Source organism: Kogia breviceps, chromosome 20, assembly GCF_026419965.1.
Source record: "Kogia breviceps isolate mKogBre1 chromosome 20, mKogBre1 haplotype 1, whole genome shotgun sequence".
Taxonomy (NCBI): Eukaryota; Metazoa; Chordata; class Mammalia; order Artiodactyla; family Physeteridae; genus Kogia; species Kogia breviceps.
In genome coordinates this window covers 12,439,583-12,459,874 of record NC_081329.1, presented here as the reverse complement: position 1 = coordinate 12,459,874, position 20,292 = coordinate 12,439,583, and the positions used below count along the sequence as shown (strand labels likewise).

Below are 20,292 nucleotides of genomic sequence, written 5' to 3'. Positions count from 1 at the left end.
AGAGGCAAAATCCGACAGTAAAAATAGAATCCATGTGCAAAAGATCCTAAAGAAATATACATCTGTGAAACAGATATTGAAAATAATGTTTAAGATACCTGAACGACACCTTCTTTGTAAATGTTATGGCTTTATTTTAAAAATCACAACCATCCTTTCCAAAGTGATTTATAAGATCTAGTCTTAGCACTGGGAAAATGCAATTAATATGTAGGTGCCTGTCAGTAAAGAAGTATTATATGGCACAAAACTACTTGCTCTTGTTTTATGTTCTGGTTTGTCTATATTATTTGAACTTCACTTTGTTGAAATTTCTTCCCTGTATCTAAAGACAAACATAGGCCATATACTTCTCCTTTAAATTTAAGTTTAGAGTAGAAACTTAAATCATCCCTGAAAACCAGTCCTTTGCTTTTAAAAATCTCTGAAGACTCTCTCTTCTTCCCCAGTAACAACATCTCCATGTCTCTAGCCCACTAAAAGATTTCATAAAACCTAACGTAAATCGTTCTACGAGACAAGCCCACTTGCTTTTGCTCTTGTTTTCTTAATACCATCCACAGAACATTCCTTCGGTGGTTCGAAGATCCAAATTCCCAACGGTATTCTCTTCTCCACACTCAATCCAGTTCCTTAAGCCTTTAAGAATCTTAAAATAGAAATGTAATAAAGCAGTGTATGGGGACTGTAATAGCACTTTTCATAGCTCGCTCTACATCCCCAAAGTGAAGGCCACTTTAACTGCCATTAAAACACGGTTTGAGAAATCCTAAAGGTAGGAATTTGACGTGTCATATTTGGTAATATGCTGTGCTTAAGTGTCCTAAGTGAACCCAACACAGAATTTAAAATTCCAGTTTACTCTAGTTACCATAAAGCTGCCATACCTGGCACAGGTGAGCCCCTGCAAACTACCACTACTCCCAACCATGGTGCACACCTTGACCTATGATTGGAGTCACCCTTTAAGTGAGGTGAAGCTTCAAGGTCATTAACTTTTTTCAAAAACAAAAATCAAAACTTCTGTAAGAGTCCTTATAGTTGATAACTTATGAAAAAGATGACTTCTTAAGGATTGAGGAGTCATAACAGCCATGGTTTAATTATGCAGAAGATGGTCACTTCTAGTAACTGCTGTGAGTTCCTGGGGCCTGGTGACTTCACACTGCTTCTCTTCTCTGAATGTCTTTTCTACATCCCTATGAAGGATAATTCTTATCCATATAAATAGCCAACTTTGAATTTTTTCGAAAGTATCAAATATCTTGGTTTGAAATAAGGGTCAAAGAGCTGTAGCTAAAAGAATATCAAAGATAAAATTTGCTTTACTAATTTTTAATCATTTGTCTTTCAGCACTTATGTTTCATATCAAGAACTTGGCACATCAGGAACTCAGCAGGTATGATCTAACAATGATCTAATTAATACCACTTTAATATATATATATATACATAGTATGTTTCTTTCATGGATTTCAAACTGAATTTCTGCTTAATTGGTTTGCTTTCAATATTCTTGGGGGTTAGAAAGGGGAAAGTGTTTCATTATCACTGCATAATAAGTGGTAAAACCCAGGAAAATTAAGTGACTTGTCCATGGTCCCACTACTAAAAACAAAGCAACATCTGTACCCTGGATTTCTCCTAATGCCCCTACTAGTCCCCAAGACTTGATGACAAAGCAAGTCCTGAACAGCCTGAAGTAACTTCCCTCCTCTTGGTTTCCCCATCTCATTCCTGCCCACCCATCCCACCTCCCTAATACAGCACTTCAAGCACCAATTTTGGCTCTTCTCATTCACATTAAGAATCATATTTTTCACATTCTGTGTCTGGAGAAAGCCAACAAACTTTACACTTCCTTGCGTAAGTACTTACATGTGCAGTGTTTTCTACAGAAAAGGCACTTGATAAATATCTGAACTGCCCTAAGTGTTTCAACTTTTTTTGAGATATAAGCATCTTAAACACATCAGAGCGCTATGATTCATTTTTGTATTTTATTGCTTCAGATGCTTCAAACTATGGGAAATCTTTGGTAAAAATAAAGACAATAAAATTTTCACAATAACTTCACACAAAGCATTGCACAACAATATTCAATACACATGAATATAGGAATGTTCAGAATCCTCAGTGAGGAAATTAACTGTACAACATTCATAATTCTTCATTTAAAACTTTTTTAAAACAAAACTTCATAAATATTTAAAATATTTCCTAGGTCCTTATCACATATTAACACTTATATTTCAATCAGTATGTTGACCTTTAAAGGATTTATATTAAAATAAAAATAATTAACAAGTGTTTTTTTCTGTTGCCTGATATACAGCATCAAGTTTCTCCCCCAATTCTGCTTAATTCACATAAAACTAGAGGGAGGTAACTAAAAGATGGGTATGGTTCTCAGTCAAGCCCTCTGTGGAAAAGAGGAAAATGTTTCATGTCTATTATTACAGACATTTCTCTGGTGGTTTATGTGTGTAGTCTCAAACCTGACAAGCTTTAAGTTCATCTAAATGAGTTCTCAGCTCAGGACACAATTCAATTAGCAGCAGTTCCATCAGCACCTGAACCAAGAAAGAAAAAAAAAAAAGTCTTTTTCTCTAAGGGTTTACTCAACTATCTACATCTAAGACAAAAGTCTAATTTTAAGTCTGAGATGAGGCTCAGTGAAGAAGTTACTCTCAAAAGGAATCAGTGTTCTATAAACTCCGTTTAGCATCAGACTGATTTATTTCAAGGTCCGTTAACCATCAACAGTAATATCAGACTACTGGGAAACAGTCTGCTTTGCTGAAAGAAGAAAGCCAAGCACTCAGGCAGAAATGTTACAGCACAAGTTGAGAGAAACAACCAGCAGGCAAGGAGGGGGATGCCGCACCCACAGGGGGTATTTTTTTTAACCAAACTGAACAAAAATGAAGCAGAGAAAATGGATTCAGAGTTACAAGCAATAAGAATGATTAAGCGTATAAAGAGTTAAAATCTACCCCCGTATATGAACAGAAATGTAGAACTGAAGAAACAGTGAATCCTTTGGGAGGCTTTAAGTTACTCACATATAACAGATGCTTATTGGCTCTCGTTTCTTGCAGTGCGTTGAATATTTTTATTATGCCATGACGGGCATTTTGCTGTCCAACAAGGCTCTGAAGCATATCTGAAAAATTAAGTTTATATTCCATGCTGCTATTGATAAAGTGCACCCTGCATGGACCTTCAGTGAGGGGCTACGACATATGCACACACAGCACATAAAGGCACGGAGACGCGAGGAACATGAGTGATCAGCTCTTTCCAATGTTTAAGGAGAAAATTTAGAATTTTTCAATAAGGCATTTATACAAACTATAATTTTAATATGCGGATCCCCAGTTAAAAACTGAGCTCTCAAAATAGGGTACTTTAACAGGGTTTTTAAAGCATAAAATTTTATTATCTGTTCTAAAACGTTTTTCTAGTTAAATTATAACCAGTACTGTTCTTATTGGGATTCTCAGTATAATTTTTTAGCAAGAGACAAGACATGATTTAACAGGAAAAAGTATGATCACTTTTTTCACTGTAAATAATGTTTCCTGAGTGAAAAAGGAGAAGGGCCATCAAACACTCCCTTTTCATCTGACTTTCAGGGTCAGAGCCCAGGCCTCACCTGGAATGTTTTCAAGCAGCTTCTGCCGTGCTCTCCGCTTTGTTTCCTGGCTTTGTTCTTTACTTGGGGTTGTGTTCGGAGGCGCCAAATTCCCACCGGGCCACAAAGCATCCCGGAGAGCGCCGATGTAGTAGACCACCATTTGCTCGCTGAGAGCCCAGTCCACTGCGTCCCGGATTTGTCTTTCAAGAGCAAAATATTTCTTGGATGAGGTTTTTAAAAATCTTAATCTCTATTCTCACAAGGCATTTATCAATGGGTAGGTTAAGATAAGCGTTTGATGAATAAACTAGGAATTGGATTTTTACACTGTGACTCGGAAAGTTGTGGGTTTTTTTATTTTGGTAACACTGATAGCCATTCTTTCCTGGAGCTCACATTTTCACTGGTACCGAATTCTCTAAATGTTTGCCGCACGGTGTCTTTCAATCTGGAAAAGCAAGAACTGAGAGGAGACTGACTTCTTTGAAGCTTGCAGCTACTCTTAACTGTGCACGGTACTTAACATACTAATTTCTCCACGAAGTGGTATGAACTGAAAACATCAATCCGTTTTAAAGGCTGTGAGGAGCTCCCTGAGCTCTGGTAGCCCTGGGGAGAACCAGGCTTCTTCACGAGCCGTCCGCTGGGGCGGCCACGGCCGAGCACGCTGGGCAGAGTTGTCCGGCCCGGGAAACATCTCACATGCTCACGAGGCAAAGGGGGAAAAGACACCCCGCTTTCACCACAAGGGGGAACCGTGAAAAGATACACCGCTCTCCAGCCTCGTCACCTTCCCACAGGAGTGAAAATCGGGCAGACCCTGACCTGCACGGTTGTAAATAAGTGGCTTTTATCTGGTTACCCAGGTCTTCCATAAACCCTACTTCATCAAATTCCAGCGAACCGCAGGACGGCTGCAGAGGGCGGCAGCACAGCCACAGAGCCAGGCGCGGCGCTGAGGGTGGGAGGGGAAGCCTCTCTGCAGAAAATGGGAGCAGGGTCACCTTGGACTATTAGTGCAAGAAGGACCTGAACTTTCAAACTTAATTCACGAATAATAAATCAAAAGCCCTTTAAGAATCTGACTTCCCAACCAGATTTTTAAAGGGACAATGTGAGGTTTTCAGAAAATAGTATCTGAAATAGTTGTTTCAAGCCCAGCACTTTGCACGCAGTAACGAGTCACCAACGAAGTCTAAATTCCACTGAGTCAGAACCGTGGTAATCCTGTTTGTAACTGCACGTCTCCTAAGATACTTGCCAATACTACTTAAAACTGTGCAATTCATATCTAGATCAAACGAAGTAATTTTATTAATTCAATGGGACTTTGGCTTTGAGAACCTGCTGACCTGCCTGCCTAAGTAAAATCTACATAAAAACACAGCTTGCTTTGCCTGCCGTCTTTGGGTTACTCACCAGCACTGCATGAAGAAATGAAGAAGGAAAATTTCAGTTTGCGACTTAAGATTAGGTGAGTGACTTTTACCAAAGGCCATCACCTAAGCATGTTCTATCAATTTAGGTCTGACTTTGTATTAGCCAAAACTGGAGGAAGCCTTTGCAGCAATTCTGGGATGTGAAATTACAGTTGGTACAAGGCAAGAGGCACATATCGTGCTGCTACTTCGTTTTATGATGTCTCCTCGTCTGCCTGAGGCAAAACAGCACAAGGCCAGGTGCTCCGTAATTTCTCTACCTGATAAAAAGCCCACTGAAACCCACAGCCTGAAAATTCCCTACGTGGTGCCCCTCCCCCAGCACAGTGTAAAGAACCGCCTAATGTATTCACCACTCTGAAACCACAGCTGCTCATCTTAAACTTAAGAGCCAGCATCATAAATAGGAGCAGGGAATGTATGCATGATTTTCTGAAACTGAAAAAAGAAAAGAAATTAGCAAGTCTGGAGTTCTGAGAAAAATAGGGCCATTTTGAAAACTTCTTTATCCAAGGCCTGTCAGTACTAAGGTTAAGAGGTTTGCCTCAGACTGAAATGGTAAGTTAAACAGGGCATTTTTCTGCTTAAAAGCCCACGATACTAAGAGTCAACTAAACAAGCCACTACCACCATTTTAAAAAAAAATCTTAGAAATAAACAGAAGTAAATTTTGGTTTATGACCACAAGGAAAATATATTCTATTTGCAACTGAATAAAAATATAATATCTTTATTATGTTTCCCCCCCAAAATTTATAAGATTTATGGGATAAAACTATAATGTTAACCTTAACATACACCTGACAACTAAATTAATCTTTCACTTGGAAAAATCTGACAATTTCATCTTAAAACATATTTTGCTGTACAAAAATAACTGATTTTTTTCCCCTTAGTTTTAGCAGTTGACTCCCAGTTTTTGTGTGGGGAAGTCATAATGCTACAGCCTCGTAAGCATTGGGTACTGGGCATAGAGTATAACCCTTAGGGATATGGGTAATGTGATACAATTCAGAATACACATATGGCTTATAATAGTGTTATAGGGTACACACACCCCTCATGGATACTTAGCTATCAACTAACAAGAGGAATTACTATTTTAATATCACCCCAACTCTAAAAAAAATATATGGTTTGCATTTCCCTTCAAATAAATACCTGCCATGCAATGCTCATCCTACTTTCATTTTGGCTCAGAGTCTAAGCCTTAAACTGATCCCCATCATGTGACATAAAAACGCTGTACCCAAGATATTAAAACTAGTCATCACAGTCAACAGAGAACTTTCCAGAACAATCTTCTGACCCCCGTCAACCAGCCTGCCAGAGCCAGCCCAAGCTTCTATTATCGGGTGCACCGTGCATTCTGGGGGAGAGAGTCTTGTAGAAATCTGCCCCCCTATCCAATCTTAGAATCATATCAGAAATAAAAAGTAAGAGAAACAAAAAAAACCTTGAGTTGGGGATGTAACTGGACTATTAAGGCAAAGACTAGGGCATGAATTCAAACATTACATTCGTGCAACTCACTTGTTGATGGTTCTTCCGAAAGTGACCTGAACGAGAGCAATTAATGTTCTTCTCACCCATTTAAACACTAAAATATAAATGAGGAAAAGCATTACCACAGGCTATCACGATCGTGACATTTTCATAGCAGCACAAAGCATAAATCTTAACCACGTCACTGAATCCAAGTCTGGACACTAAGTCAGGGGCTTTGATATCCACAGAATTTGGATCTAGGTTAGCAAACTTCTGCCCAGGAATACTCTAATGAATAAGCTTTCATCTTCTACTTAGCAACTGATGAGAGGAAACTTAAGACTTCCTACAGCTTTTCAATGCCTAACAACAGCTGAGCTAGCAAGTGGAACTAAAACTTCATGTGTCCCCCTACTGACGTCTGTTTTCCACTAGCAGACAGTGCAATTCCTTTTAGATGTGTGCCTGGCTTGTTGAACCCAATGTTCTAATACATGGCTGTGAACGAGAAGCATCTGTAGTCAGATGTTGACAAATATTTTGAAATATTAACAAATTGATGGGTCTAACTGCTCCCTTTTGAATAGTAGTTTGTAGATCATGCATGTTTATATATTTTATGCCCGTGGGGGAAGACGGGGGGCTGGGAAGCCCAGGATTCCGAGTGAGCGATGGACTCACGGCTCCTGCGCCACCGCCCGGAGCAGGCGGCCACCATCACCTTCTCCGAGCCTCAGTGTCCTCTCCGGAAAAGGACACTGTGAGCATATACTTGCGTTTTGCTGGAGAGTCGTGGCAATACTTTGTGTGAGAGAGTTTTGTGAAGGGTCCTACATATCTAAACTTTTACTATTAGCATTAGATTAGGAGACACATTGTTATAAGTGTAGAATATGAATATAAACCAAAAGAAGGCAAAGAAATGCTGTGAGGATATTTTTGGTCTGCAAATTGGAATTGAAACCAAATATTCCGTTTATATATTCACTTCCATCCACTGCAATGTTCAGCTAGTGACACATGACTTGGCTATGATGGAGCCAAGAATTCAGGGCTCCGGCACCAAATAAATAAATGAATGAATAAAAATAAAGTCGCAAACACCTCTGTACAAGGGAAGGCACACAAACAGAAATCAACAACTAACACAGACTTGGCACTAGACTTTAATACATTCTCAAGTCATTTCTCACTTTAAAAATGGATCTGGGCTTCCCTGGTGGCGCAGTGGTTGAGAGTCTGCCTGCTAATGCAGGGGACGCGGGTTCGTGCCCCGGTCCGGGAAGATCCCACGTGCCGCGGAGCGGCTGGGCCCGTGAGCCGTGGCCGCTGAGCCTGCGCATCCGGAGCCTGTGCTCCGCAAAGGGAGAGGCCACAACAGTGAGAGGCCCGTGTACCGCAAAAAAAAAAAAAAGGATCTAAGTGTCCAGGTGCAGTGGTGTTAATCCTTCCAGTGAGAGTCACGTCCTGGAGTCAGGACCATGCCTCAAAAGTGCCCTAAGTGTCTGATGGAATTCAGAGTGCACTGCAGACGTGCCCATCTGAGGCTGGCGTTCAGGCTGGGAGGAGTGGGTCTGTCGGGGTGAGAACTTCGGTCCACCTTTCTAAGGCAGCAGAGAGGCAGCTCATACCCAGAGGGTCTGAGGACATGAGCAACTCCAGGAAGAATGCCTGGCGGCCGAGTGAGTGGTTCTAAGTGTTTAAAACAGCTGTGCTTCTGGTCCATTTTCATAAACTGAACTAGAGCAGGAACCAAAAACGGCTCTGCTACAGATTCTCTCCCATCACTGATGCCAGACTCTACAACATTTTCCTACGCTTCCCTAGTCCCCACTCCAACACAGAGGAGCCCCACTATTCTTTCCAAGGACTCATTCGTTCAAAGCCATGGAGGCAGCTACAGCAACACCAGGATTTTGCTGAGGGCAAATATATCACATCTCATTATCAATGATGTTCTGTTTATTCCCCTCTGGAAAGTCACTAGCAAAACCAAATATTCTGAGCAGGCATATGAGGGAGGAAATGCACACCACAGAGAGGACTTTGAGCCCTACTCCTGCCCTGACTGCCTGACACGTCCACCAGGCTCCTCAAGCTCTTTGTGTCACAGAGAACACGCTGACCAAAGGCTAAGACGGTGCGTCCTCTTTCTTATCGACCCCATGGGAGACGGGGAGGAGTCTGGATTTAATGGGCAGACTTCACTGAGAAGGAGCCAGACCTCAGGGTGGGGGGAGAACTGTTTTTTGTGCCTATACTGAACCAAGTTAAACAGCGGCAGCATACAGCTTAAAGTGTCAAAAATACGGACCAGCTATAGCTTTTTCATTTGAAAGGATCCTTAATACTTGGACGATATTCCATCATGTGGATATTTCTTAATTTAACTATCACCCATTTCTGAATTTAGCTTAGTTCCAGTTTTTCCTTACTGTAATTATGCTCAAATGAACATGCTTATATATACGTCTCTGCCTGGAGTTTAGAATTTGTGTCTATTGCTTAATGTGAATTACATTTTTGAAACCATTATGTTGTAAATTCACTGAAGGAAGAATCTACCTCTGAGATATTTTTGTTTCCCCTATGGAGCTATATCTAAAACATAAGCTCCCAAAGTGTTTGCTGATTTTTAAGATTTGGCTTAGAGGAAGAAAAAGTTCAATGACCAAAACAATCCCAGCACTGAAAATTTTCTTGCCTAATTCATTCATTCAATCATCCATCCATCCATCCATCCACCCAAGCATTTTCATTGATCACCTACTATGGATCAATCGTTGCGAAGATACCAAGGATTAAAAGACATAAAAGACGCGCTCAAGCCTATAACGGCACTTGAAGTTTCTTCATCTGCAAAGAATTCTTTAAGCAACATGTTAAGGGATATATAAATAAGAAGTAATGCACAGCCAGCTTCCTGTATAGGACCAACTCCCAGCCCACCTTCTCTGCCCCAAGTGCGCAGAGCCCAGCACGTTCTCCGAGCAACGTGCTGCCGGTTGGAGCACTGCTGTGCCTTGCGAAGCCCTGCTCCTCTCGTGCTCTTCCTCTGCTAGGCGCTCAGCTGTGCCTTTAGGCACCTGGCACACCTCTAGCTAGGACTCGAGGCTCCAGGCGTGACCGAGCATGCTGGCGTCGCGATTTACAGGTTGGGGACTGTGGAAGGTGAGGGTGGGCAGAGAGTCCTATTCAGGACTCGAGACTAAAGCCAAGAAGTACCGTTTGACCTTTCACCCCGGTACGGCTTCGGGAGAGAGGCACTTGTGCAGGTCTTAACAAAAGAGTATTTTGATCCTCTTTTTGCTCTTGTTTCTTCTAAGTACATCTCCCTCAGGAACTATTAGGGTAGGATTTCTCAACTTGGCACTGCTGTCATCTGGGACAGGATAACTCTTTGCTGTGGGGCTGTCCTGTGCACTGGAGGATGCTTAGCGGCATCCCTGGCCTCCACCCACAAGATGCCAGTGGCACCCTCCCACGAGCTGTGACAGCCAAAAATGTTTCCAGACATGCCAATGTCCCCTGGGGACAAAATTCCCCCACGCCTGCACGGATGACCACTCCTCTAGGGAGGAAAGGAGGCCAACAGCAGGCTTGGCCATCCCTGCGTCTCTGGCCACACACTCACCTTTAACAACAGGGCTCTTCCTCTGCTATGCAAAATTAATTTTTGGCGATGAAGCAACGAGGCTATGCTAAGTCACATAAAAAGAAATTCAAAGCATTCCAGCTTTCTATATACAGAGGAACATGGTGCAGGGCAAAGCAGGACCCTAAGTGCCATGAGTACAGGGACATCTGTCCTAAGTTTGTGTCCTCAGATCCTACCTTGGTGTCTGGTTGGCCTGTAAAAAGTATTTGCTGAATGAATATAAATACATGTCTGATTCAGGAACAAAGGGATATTGTGTGTGTGTGTGTGTGTGTGTGTGTGTGTGTGCGCGCGTGCGTGCCTGCGTATGTAACCACTTAACCAGCAAACACCACTGAATAGTAATAAAGAAGCTTACTTCCTCGAAGTTCAAAAATCTCCCCAATCAGCATGAAACATGGTTCAGCCAAGGAGTCTTTCCTTCCATCCACGTCATCACCATAATCTGACAGGTCACTGTCCTCCCCTGCCTCCTCCTGGGGGAGCAGTAAAGTCACAGGAAGCAGGTCACTCATCCAAGGAAGGTGATACGTTCTCCTTCTCCCAGTGTCACTTCCGAATGATGCACTTATAGTTCAACCTCACACAATCCTTCAACTTCCCTACATGCAGAAACCTATGCATTTTCACAAAGAGGCCAAAGTGTATCTCAACTCAGGACACAGCTTGATCCTAAAGCCTTATTCAAGGTCTAAAATAATTTTGAAAAGCCTCTGTCACTGTATTAATGAGGAGTGAATTCGTAGATAACAAAACAGCTTTCTAACCGTTTTGAGTTTTAAAAGGAAGGCTTTTTAACTTGAAACATTTTAAATTCACTGTTTTTTTAAAGACATGTATAATTTAAAGTAGTCATTTTTAAAGCTCTGATTCAAGCTTTTGTTCTGTACTTCAGCTAGTCTCACTTCTTGATCTGCGTATCAGCAGACTTCAGTTGAAAACTCATTTATGCCAGGCACCGGGCTAGTGCCAACGAGTGTGGCGTGGGTCCCACTCTGAGAGGCCCGTAGCTCTGCGGGGAGGTGGCCGAGCGGGGTGACGAGCTGCAAGAGGGGCGCAGGCGTGAGGCAGCGCAGGGGCAGCTGGGGGAGCTCACTCGGATGCGTGCGGGGCACAGCGGAAGCTGCGGGAGCGGGCGGCGCCTGACGACGGGGCTTTGGGGCGCGGGAAGCCACAGAGGCCGGAGGGGTAGCCCCACTTCGCGGCTTCACTCCAAGTCCAGCAACATCGGATGCTGCAGAGGCTGGAGGAGCTGCTGGTCGGCCACCGGCCTTCCTCCTTCAGAGAGCAGCTTCCCGGAGTGACTGGGCCACAGGGTGAATCCCGAGAGGTTCAGGGGTAAATGGGAGGTGACGGAGGGGAGAGGCCAAGTACGGCCAGACGTGACCCGTGTGGCGTGCAGGAAAGAGGCGGGGAGATGCCCGGGGGGCGGCAGGCGGGCGTGTGGACCCCTGTGGTTCGCGGGCTCTGCTCTAGCTCAGGACGCCGTAAAGCAGACGCGCCTCTCCATGTTTACCTCCTCCTGTCCGAGCTCATTAAACCAATTCTGGTGAAGAGGCGGTGGCGTCTGGCATTGCACTGAGACGCCACGTTTCGGAGAAGGTCTCGTGCAACTTGTTGGAGAGCCAAACGAGGGGCCGCAGGCCTCAGCCAAGTATGAGGGCCAGGTATGAGAAGGCAAATGTCTGCCGTCTCTCTCTATTCACTCCTTCACCCACCCACGTCACCGCGAGGTCCGTCCTGCTTCAGGACGTGACGCGGCTTTCCGTTCCCTGAGATAAAGCCTCCACGCCTCAGCCCGGCGCGGCCTTGCCTCTCCTCCACTCTTGGCCTCATTTCCTTCAGCGCACACTCCCGAGGCCTCCCCCGCTCCAAAGACCTGCTGACTGTTCCCCAAACACACCCTCCTCTCCTGAACCTCACTGTTAGCTCCAGCTCCTCCACAAAGACGGCCCCCGCCCATCGAGGGCCTCCCACAGGACCCCCACCCATATGCAACTCCCCTACCTTGTTAGCAACCCCGTCCCCAGATACGACAGCAATGGTAACTCGAGGTGGTTGCTTTCTGCCCGTTTGTAGCAGGCCTTCCACATCAAACAGCCTTCCAGAACATGTTTGCTTAAATACGCTTCAAAAACATAAAACCTTCAGACAGCTCACCTCCTGATGGGAGAAGAAGTCGCGAGGGAGTCTTTCCAGAAATGAGGATAATGAAAAAGTGGATTTTTTCCCCTGCACGTCAATAACCTTGAGGTAGTCAGGAGAAGGGCTCAAAAAGGCATAAAGTGCTTCACTCTGGCACAGTCTTTCATCTGAAAGCAGATTCTGTGGGAGAAAGAGGATTAATTCCTCCTGCGTGGTTCGCCTGTGAGCTGGGAGCCACCAGGAGTGAAGGCAAAGAGTTGACTGTCCCGGGAAAGTTACTTTCATCGTAATTCCGAACCTAAAACCACTTCCCTTTCCTCCTGAAATAAAATATATTAGATGAGTTCTCACCGAGCTTGACGGCAAACAGCACTCTGTGTGTTAACCGGAGCGCCCTGATCGTGGCTCAGGGCGACGTGAAGTCTCGCTGTGCAAACCGCCTGCACGTCCAGGGGCTGCCGCCTTTGAAAGTCATCTGTGTTTTTCGCACACTACACAAGGACCCCACCCAACCCTTTCATGGCTACGTGCGGACTTTGTACATCAGCTGAAGAAAGAGCTTTGGGTTGTCACATGGTGGTAACTGCCTGCCAGGCAGTGGGTTTTTGGTCCCTGTGCTCCACCTTCCACAGGCAGCGTATGTTTACATAATTTTATAACTTTTTATTGGCCTGTAAACTGGAAATTTGCTCAAGTTCTCTGTACTTCTCTGGCCTTAGTTGAAAGGAAAGGAGAACATGCATCAAGTTTACGTACAAAGCAAGTGCTACTGGTAAGACAGGAAAATTAACAGTGTGACCACAAGAACGTGTAAATGTCTGGTACTCACAGATACAGGGTTTGGGAATAAATGAACCAATGAGAAATCCTGCCCCATGGATGATGTAACCCCCCTGGGCGGCTGGAACACTGGGGTTCTGATGGCAGAACCCTCTCTGCTGGGAGAACAGGTCACATTCTGGTCCCAGAGGATTTGGTCCATGATGTTCACATTGTATTTGTTCAGACAAAGTCTGAAATCTGAGAAACCCCGTGGCCCTCCTAGAAGAGCACCTCCGAGTGTGCCCGACAGCACAGCACTGGGGACGGGGCTCCCGGGGCACCTCCCCGCATTCCAGGGCTTGTCAGCTTCCTGGGTCCTGCGGAAGACTGGCCTGAAGACGGAGGTTCCGCCTCAGACGTGGGCAAGGGGATTTAGGGGACAGGCAGCTGGGGTCACTACTGCCTTCCCGGGCAGAGCCCCGAGCCTTTATTCCTTTGGTAGAGCATTAAATGCTCAGGTGCACGTGAGGGTGGATGAGGGGGAGTGAGATAGTCTCCTCCCACCTTGATTTCCTTGAGCTGACCTCCACTCCAACACTCTTTTATCAAATAGCAGGAAATGATAACCAATGGTAAGTCTCAAATAATGCAATCAACATAAATAAGGAAATCATTAAGGATGACAAGTCTTTGGACTAAGTTATGTTCTATCATGGAGGAAAATAACCAAATTGAACATGTATGAGACGTTGGAAATGTTCTCAAAGATTATTATGTCTATGGGGCAAGGGATAATTGGGACTTTATCACATCTTTAAACTGAGAATATAATCCTAATCCCCACTCCTTCCCCGCAAAGGCTTAGAGCGCGTTGTTCTACACAGGTGGAGCCTCTAAGGGGACTAGTCAGTGCAAGAGGAGGAGAGTAAAACATTCCAGGAAGAGCGAACAGCACATGCACACCCAGAAGTGGGTACCGTGCTGCAGCGGGGACGGCTAGCGTAACGGCCTGTGTGTGAGGGACGACTGGCTAGATTATTATCTATTATCAGCACACCTCGAAGGGAACCATGTGTCGTATATAAATACTCACACAAACATACACTCAATGGAACCCTCTTTTCTGGAAGGTCCTGTGGACCTAATAATATCTGCCTTTCAGACTAAACCTTTTGTACCTTGCTTTTCCTGTTTGCAGCTGGTGGGATCACATTTTGAAACTTCAGTCTGCTGTGTAATCTACCTAAATTTATTAAATAGTGAGCACTTCCACATAAAGTCTTTGAGGAAATGAAAAGCAATTTAAACCATTACTTTCTGACTTACAGTCCTCTCGATCGAAAGACAAACGGCCCCTTGAGATGCCCCTTGCACCTCTTCAGGCAGATGGTCCCCGCCCCCAGCCTCGCCCACGCCACCTACCGGCAGCACAGAGCACATGCTTCTCTTGGCACCAGGGCAGGAATCACTAACCATTTCCATCACCAGCAACCCAACAGGGGCACGAGTGACCCCCTCCCCGCATCCCCCAAAGCGCATGGGGCACCCCGGTCTCTGCAGCACAACCGGAAAGGCAGCTGAAGGGCTGGAAGCGCCGAACAACCCGAGACCCTCCCTCCCCCAACAGCAGAGGCTGGAAGGAAACAGAAGCATCATCTGCAAGATCCCAGAGCTACACACGTGGGGCTTCACAAGCTTGGATTTTGAATAATACATATTCATTTCACAAACAAGACCTTTAGCTCATCTGAACAATTTAATCAAGTACACTTCTTGAGTGGGTTTAATATTTCCTAGATGTTCTGAATCAGCAACGAGATGGTAATATTTCAGTTTTAAATTCCCTCCTGTAATAGCATTTAAACATTAATGATTCTCTATCCCAGTTCTGCCATAATTAAACTCAGAAAGTTTTCCAAAGGTGCAATTATTTTATTTCCTGAGGGAAATATACACATATACATATATATACACACACACATTTATATATTTATAAAAAATATATATTTAGAGAGAGATGAATATATGAGAGAAAAATAGTTAGAAACACTTGCAAGGGAACTCTAGCTAAAATGTACCTACTTTAACTATGATTCACACCCTGATCCAACTGAATATAACATAACCTTTACTAAGAATTTGGCAACATCCGTTATTAAGTCTCAGGACTTCTAGCTACTACTGCATTGGCAAAAAGTGTTTCACAAGGCAAAGGTCCATGCCCCCCGAGAACTATACGGGCTTTGGGGGCCATGGTGTGAGCAACTTAACTATACCCTGAATACAGAGGCCCCAGCTAAGGAAAAAATAAATAGCGGTTTGCTACTGGAGACAGCATACCTTTGTCCGGTCTTACGCTCTAAAGATAGAGTGAAAGAAACCAGTTATACGTTTAGAGGAAATAAGGAGACTATCTTTAGAACCTTGTAGTAGGCAAGGATTTCTCCATAACACAAAAGGCATTCACCACAAAAGGAAAAAAAAATGGATAAATTGGACTAAATTAAAATTGAGAACTTATGCTCATTAAGGGACTGAAAAGGCAACCCACAGAAAGAAGACAGCCACAGCACATATGCTCTGACAAGAAATACACATCCAAAACACACACGAAACTCCTGCAAAGCGATACGGAAAAGACAGGCAACACGACAGAAGAGCAGACACAACTTTAACGTCGCAAAAGAAACCGTCCAGCGTGGAGTGAACAGAAGCCCACGTGCCGCTGGTGAGAGTGTACAAACCGCTACGACCACTCAGAAAAACTGAAAAACCCAGATGCCTAGGGATTCCCCAGCAGCTGTTCACCAAAAGACAAGCACTGGTGCTTAGTAACAGCCTCCACCTGGAAATCCTCACAACGCCCATCAACAAGAGCACCGACAGACTGCAGGGGGTTCACGCCGGGAGAAGCCCATTCAACGATGAAAACGAGAACAAAAATGAAATCAAAGAACGGTCTGCAACTGAAACAGCCCTATGGGAGGACCTCAGGCCCACGATCCTGAGTGAAGGGGGTCCACGCCCTGTGACTCCACTCATGTGAAGTTCAAAACCAGCTGTAACCACGTGGTCGTGAGTCGGGACCACAGTTACCTGTGGTGACGCTGGGCGACTGGTGACACGCCGTCTCTGGGACTAGGTGCTAGTTATGAGGGTGTGTCCAGTTTGTGAAACTGGAGAAAACCGTACACATGGTATCTGCGTTTTGTCTGTAGAGTATACATATATATACACACATATACATATATATATATATATCACCAAAAAAACCCCACCCAGAACCCAAAACCAAAGATATTCTGAGGATCTGTCCTGACCTGTGAGAACAGGGAGCAAACAGGCAAACTCTGAGTATGATGACAGTTCAACTCCCAATAACCCCCAAATAACTAATTTTCCTCCCATATCCAGAAAGTTTGCTTACCTGTAAAAACTTATTTAATTGATTCTTTGACTTTTCCATAAACTTTTGATCTACAGATTTGAAAGGCAGCTTGCTAAGAGAAGGCAACTGGACTTTTTTTAAAGAAGGGAAACACTGTGAGGGAAAAAAAATAAATGTTAGTATATTGAAATTACATTTAAATCTTTAAAAAATTTTTAGATTTTTAATAAGAACAAACTGAGTATCCTCTTCCTATACTAGGTTCCTCTGAGACTGAAGGCCTTGAAAACGTACCAGTTCTAACCAGGCTCAAGGAATCCGGAGGAACAGGACATGTGACGAGAAAAGCTAACGCCCATCCCCGGACTTACAAACGCCTGGGCTGGGAAGGTGGGTCTGCACCACAGGCACAGAGCACAGTGTGTGGGGTATGGACACGTGGCTCCCAGCAAGAACTTTTCTCTTAGAATGTGTTTGTTTACAACATCTCTGTAAACAGTTATCAAGGTTGACAAAAGAAGACCATGGAAAGAAAGAATAACTCAGGTTGTAGCTTTATTACTGCCTTTCAAGGGCAAACTGCAGAATGTAAATATATTAATAATAAAAGATGTTAACAGATAATTAACTTCCCGTTGTGGATTCAATCCTGCATTCTGCCGGACACTGTGCTAGAGGCCTGGTGTGTGTAACAGCTCTGAGCCACCCGCATTTTACATTTGAGACGACTGAGGATCAGGACTGAAACCCACGTCCATCTGACCACAAAGTCTGGTCTCAGTGCCAGTGCCCGCAGGACTCCGCCGTCTGGCCCTCAGACGCCAGGACAGTGGGCTCCAAAGGCTCCAGACGCTGCCTCTTCACTGGGGCCCCGGGGCCACTGGAATACGCTGACTAGATCACTGGTGCCGAAAAGTACGCGAGCAGAGTCTGCCTGCAACGGCCTTCCCTCCTGCTGTTGTCAGGGTCACAGCAGCCCCGACAGGGACCTATCACAGCTGTCAACAGGAAGCGTTCTTTCAAAAAATGAAAACTCCAGGGCTTCCCTGGTGGCGCAGTGGTTGGGAGTCCGCCTGCCGATACAGGGGACACGGGTTCGTGCCCCGGTCCGGGAAGATCCCACGTGCCGCAGAGCGGCTGGGCCCGTGAGCCATGGCCGCTGAGCCTGCGCGTCCAGAGCCTGTGCTCCACAAGGGGAGAGGACACAGCAGTGAGAGGCCCGCGTACCGAAAAAAAAAAAAAAAAAGATAAGTAAGAAAAGAAAAGAAAAAAACTCACACAATAGGAAATACCAAAGGTGAGAGAAGAACCCAGGAATCATGCCACAGAGGAAGAAAGATAATGAGACAAAAGGACAGATGTGAAATTTTATAAGGCTTGTTTCCTCTAATGCTTCAGAGCAATTGTCTTTGATAGAAATTACTGATTAAAAATGTTTTTAAAAAATCACCCTAGAAGAAAAGGTGAAAGGAAACAAACATATTTCCTTTGCAAAAGAAGGGTCTGAGAGGTGACCGTAGGGTTTTACCAGCATCAGTTCATTCTAAGTAAGAGAAAAATGGACTTAAATGAAGGTAGACACAACTGAAGAACCCTTTAATTGCTGGAGTAAAGGGCAATTAGCTCCAGTAGATGGAGAGTTAGAGAAGATGCAACTCCTGAGAAAAATGGGAAAATCATGAAAGGAAACTAAGACAACCCGGATTCTAGTCCTGGTTTGGCCATTATGTATACATCCTACGACGAGTCAGTTAAACTCTCTGGGATCACGTTCCCTCATCCATCAAATAGAAGAACTGACCTAGATTAGTAGCTTTCAAACATTTTAAACTAAAATCCACAGTAGGAAATACACACCACATTGCAACCCACAATGCACATGCAGATACATGCATCCATATATTGTATAATACACACACCTAGACATAACAATACACACACCCAAACATATACACATCCATACATGCAATACACATATCCATACACGCAATATACACATCCATATATGCAATATACACACCCATACTTATACACACCCAGACATACAATACACACACCCAGACATATACACATCCATATATGCAATATACACACCTATACTTATAATATACACACCCATACTTATAATATAGACACCCATAAAACCGAAGCAAAAGTACCATGAAACAATGCTCGTTACTACTACTACTGTAACTACTACTAATAAAAACAAATAATGTTGACTATGTGCGGCACATTCTTCTAAATGCTCTGTACACGCTTGTTCCCTTCACTCTTACAACAGCTCTGTGAGAGAGGCAAGGAAGGCACTATTATTATCTGTATTCTGCTGATAAGGAAAAAGAGGAATAAAGAGATGCAGAGTGACAGGTCCAGGTCCCAGGCTGGTAAACAGTAAAGCGAGGATCCAACCTCGAGCAGCCTGGCTGCAGAGTCTGTGCTCTCAACCACCGCACTCTACTGATTCCATTCCTTTCTGTGACGAAATGCAATATAGTCTATCCTCTTTCTACTGCTGCAACCCAGAACTGATCTCACTACCCCCAGTGGAGCAGTGAGATCGATTCTCTATCCTGAAGGATTTAGACTAGACTAGGCGGTTCATCTTCGAGTAAATTTCTAAACGTCAAAAAGCTGAAAATGCCACTTTGCCAGTATCAACAGCAAAGGAGAAAGATGAATCAGTTTCTTTGTGTGTAAAACTTGAAATGAGCTCTTAAATCTCTTCTTCAGTTATTCTAAATCTGTGTTCACAAGAATTCATACCTCACTAAGTTTCCGGTGTAAATTCTGAAACTCACTGAGCCTTCTGGGGACCGTCCAGTTCTTAGTTTCGACTCCTCCAACTTCTTGTAAGCTTACCATGACAAAGTAACAGGGCATTTGTTCACCATTCTCTTCTGTAACCTTGGAAAAACAGACAAACACAACAGCAACGAAAAGCATGGTGAGCGGTACGGCAGGCAAGACACTTAAGTGCCCCCCAGGATCTCCCTCTCCCTGGTATGTATGGCCCACATAGTCCCCAGGACTTGGAAATGACGGGTTCTATTCTGGCAGTTAGGGTATGTTACCTGGACAACCAACCTTAAACTAGCGCCTAACCCTAACCACATGGGCCCTTTCAAAGCAGAGGGATTTCTCCGGCGAGTACCAGAAGGGGAATCAGAGGAAGCGCGAGAAAGATCTGACATGCTGTGCCACTGTAAAGATGGAGAGGGCCCTGCGGAAAGGGTCTGGGAGTGTTGCCAGGAACTGAGAGCAACATCGTGCTGATGGCAAAAGACCAGAGTCCTCAGTCCCACAACCACCAGGAACCGAATCCTGCCAATGACCTGAATGGACCTGGAAGTGGATTTTCCCCAGATTCTCCAGACAAGAACTCAGTCTGGCCAACAACCTGATTTCAGCCTTACGATGCAGAGAACACAGTCAGACGTGCTGGACTTTCAACCTACAGCATTGTGAGCTAATAAATGGGTGATGTTTTGAGCCATAAAATGTGTGGTAATTTGCTGTGTAGCAAAAGAAAACTAACACGGCAGACTTAACATCCTAACTGGGTTTCCTTGAAAAAGCAAATTAACAGGAAGCGAACAGGTGTGAGAGACCAAAACCTCTCTCAGAGAAGGATGAGGGTTTCCCCAGTTTAATACAGGATTCCACAAACTGTGATTTCCATTTTCGAGAAATTTCACATTGGGAGACCTAATTTCCCCTACCTCCCAACTTAAGATAATTCTTAAACACACACATACCCTATCATAATTCA

At 44.2% G+C, this 20,292-nt stretch overlaps 2 protein-coding genes across 4 annotated transcripts in view; one reads left to right on the top strand and one right to left on the bottom strand.

Annotated features, from left to right (window-relative positions):
- Nucleotides 1–17,067, top strand: part of LRP2BP (LRP2 binding protein) — a 55,769-nt gene extending 38,702 nt beyond the window's left edge. For both annotated transcript variants that reach the window (XM_067022502.1, XM_059049377.2), the window contains 2 exons: nucleotides 1,355–1,400; nucleotides 16,782–17,067. The gene's annotated coding sequence lies outside the window, so the exon portion shown is untranslated. The remainder of the gene's footprint in view (nucleotides 1–1,354; nucleotides 1,401–16,781) is intronic.
- SNX25 (sorting nexin 25) overlaps nucleotides 2,006–20,292 on the bottom strand; it is a 111,202-nt gene continuing 92,915 nt past the window's right edge. Inside the window, exons 12-19 of one of the 2 annotated variants that reach the window (XM_059049333.2) lie at nucleotides 19,287–19,427; nucleotides 16,560–16,673; nucleotides 12,386–12,550; nucleotides 10,584–10,701; nucleotides 6,613–6,679; nucleotides 3,659–3,840; nucleotides 3,066–3,166; nucleotides 2,006–2,573 (exon numbers count right to left, since the gene is read on the bottom strand). In XM_059049333.2, the coding sequence (XP_058905316.1) occupies nucleotides 2,493–2,573; nucleotides 3,066–3,166; nucleotides 3,659–3,840; nucleotides 6,613–6,679; nucleotides 10,584–10,701; nucleotides 12,386–12,550; nucleotides 16,560–16,673; nucleotides 19,287–19,427 (969 nt within the window). In that variant the 3' untranslated portion in view covers nucleotides 2,006–2,492. The remainder of the gene's footprint in view (nucleotides 2,574–3,065; nucleotides 3,167–3,658; nucleotides 3,841–6,612; nucleotides 6,680–10,583; nucleotides 10,702–12,385; nucleotides 12,551–16,559; nucleotides 16,674–19,286; nucleotides 19,428–20,292) is intronic. The other variant, XR_010838451.1, reaches the window with a different exon arrangement.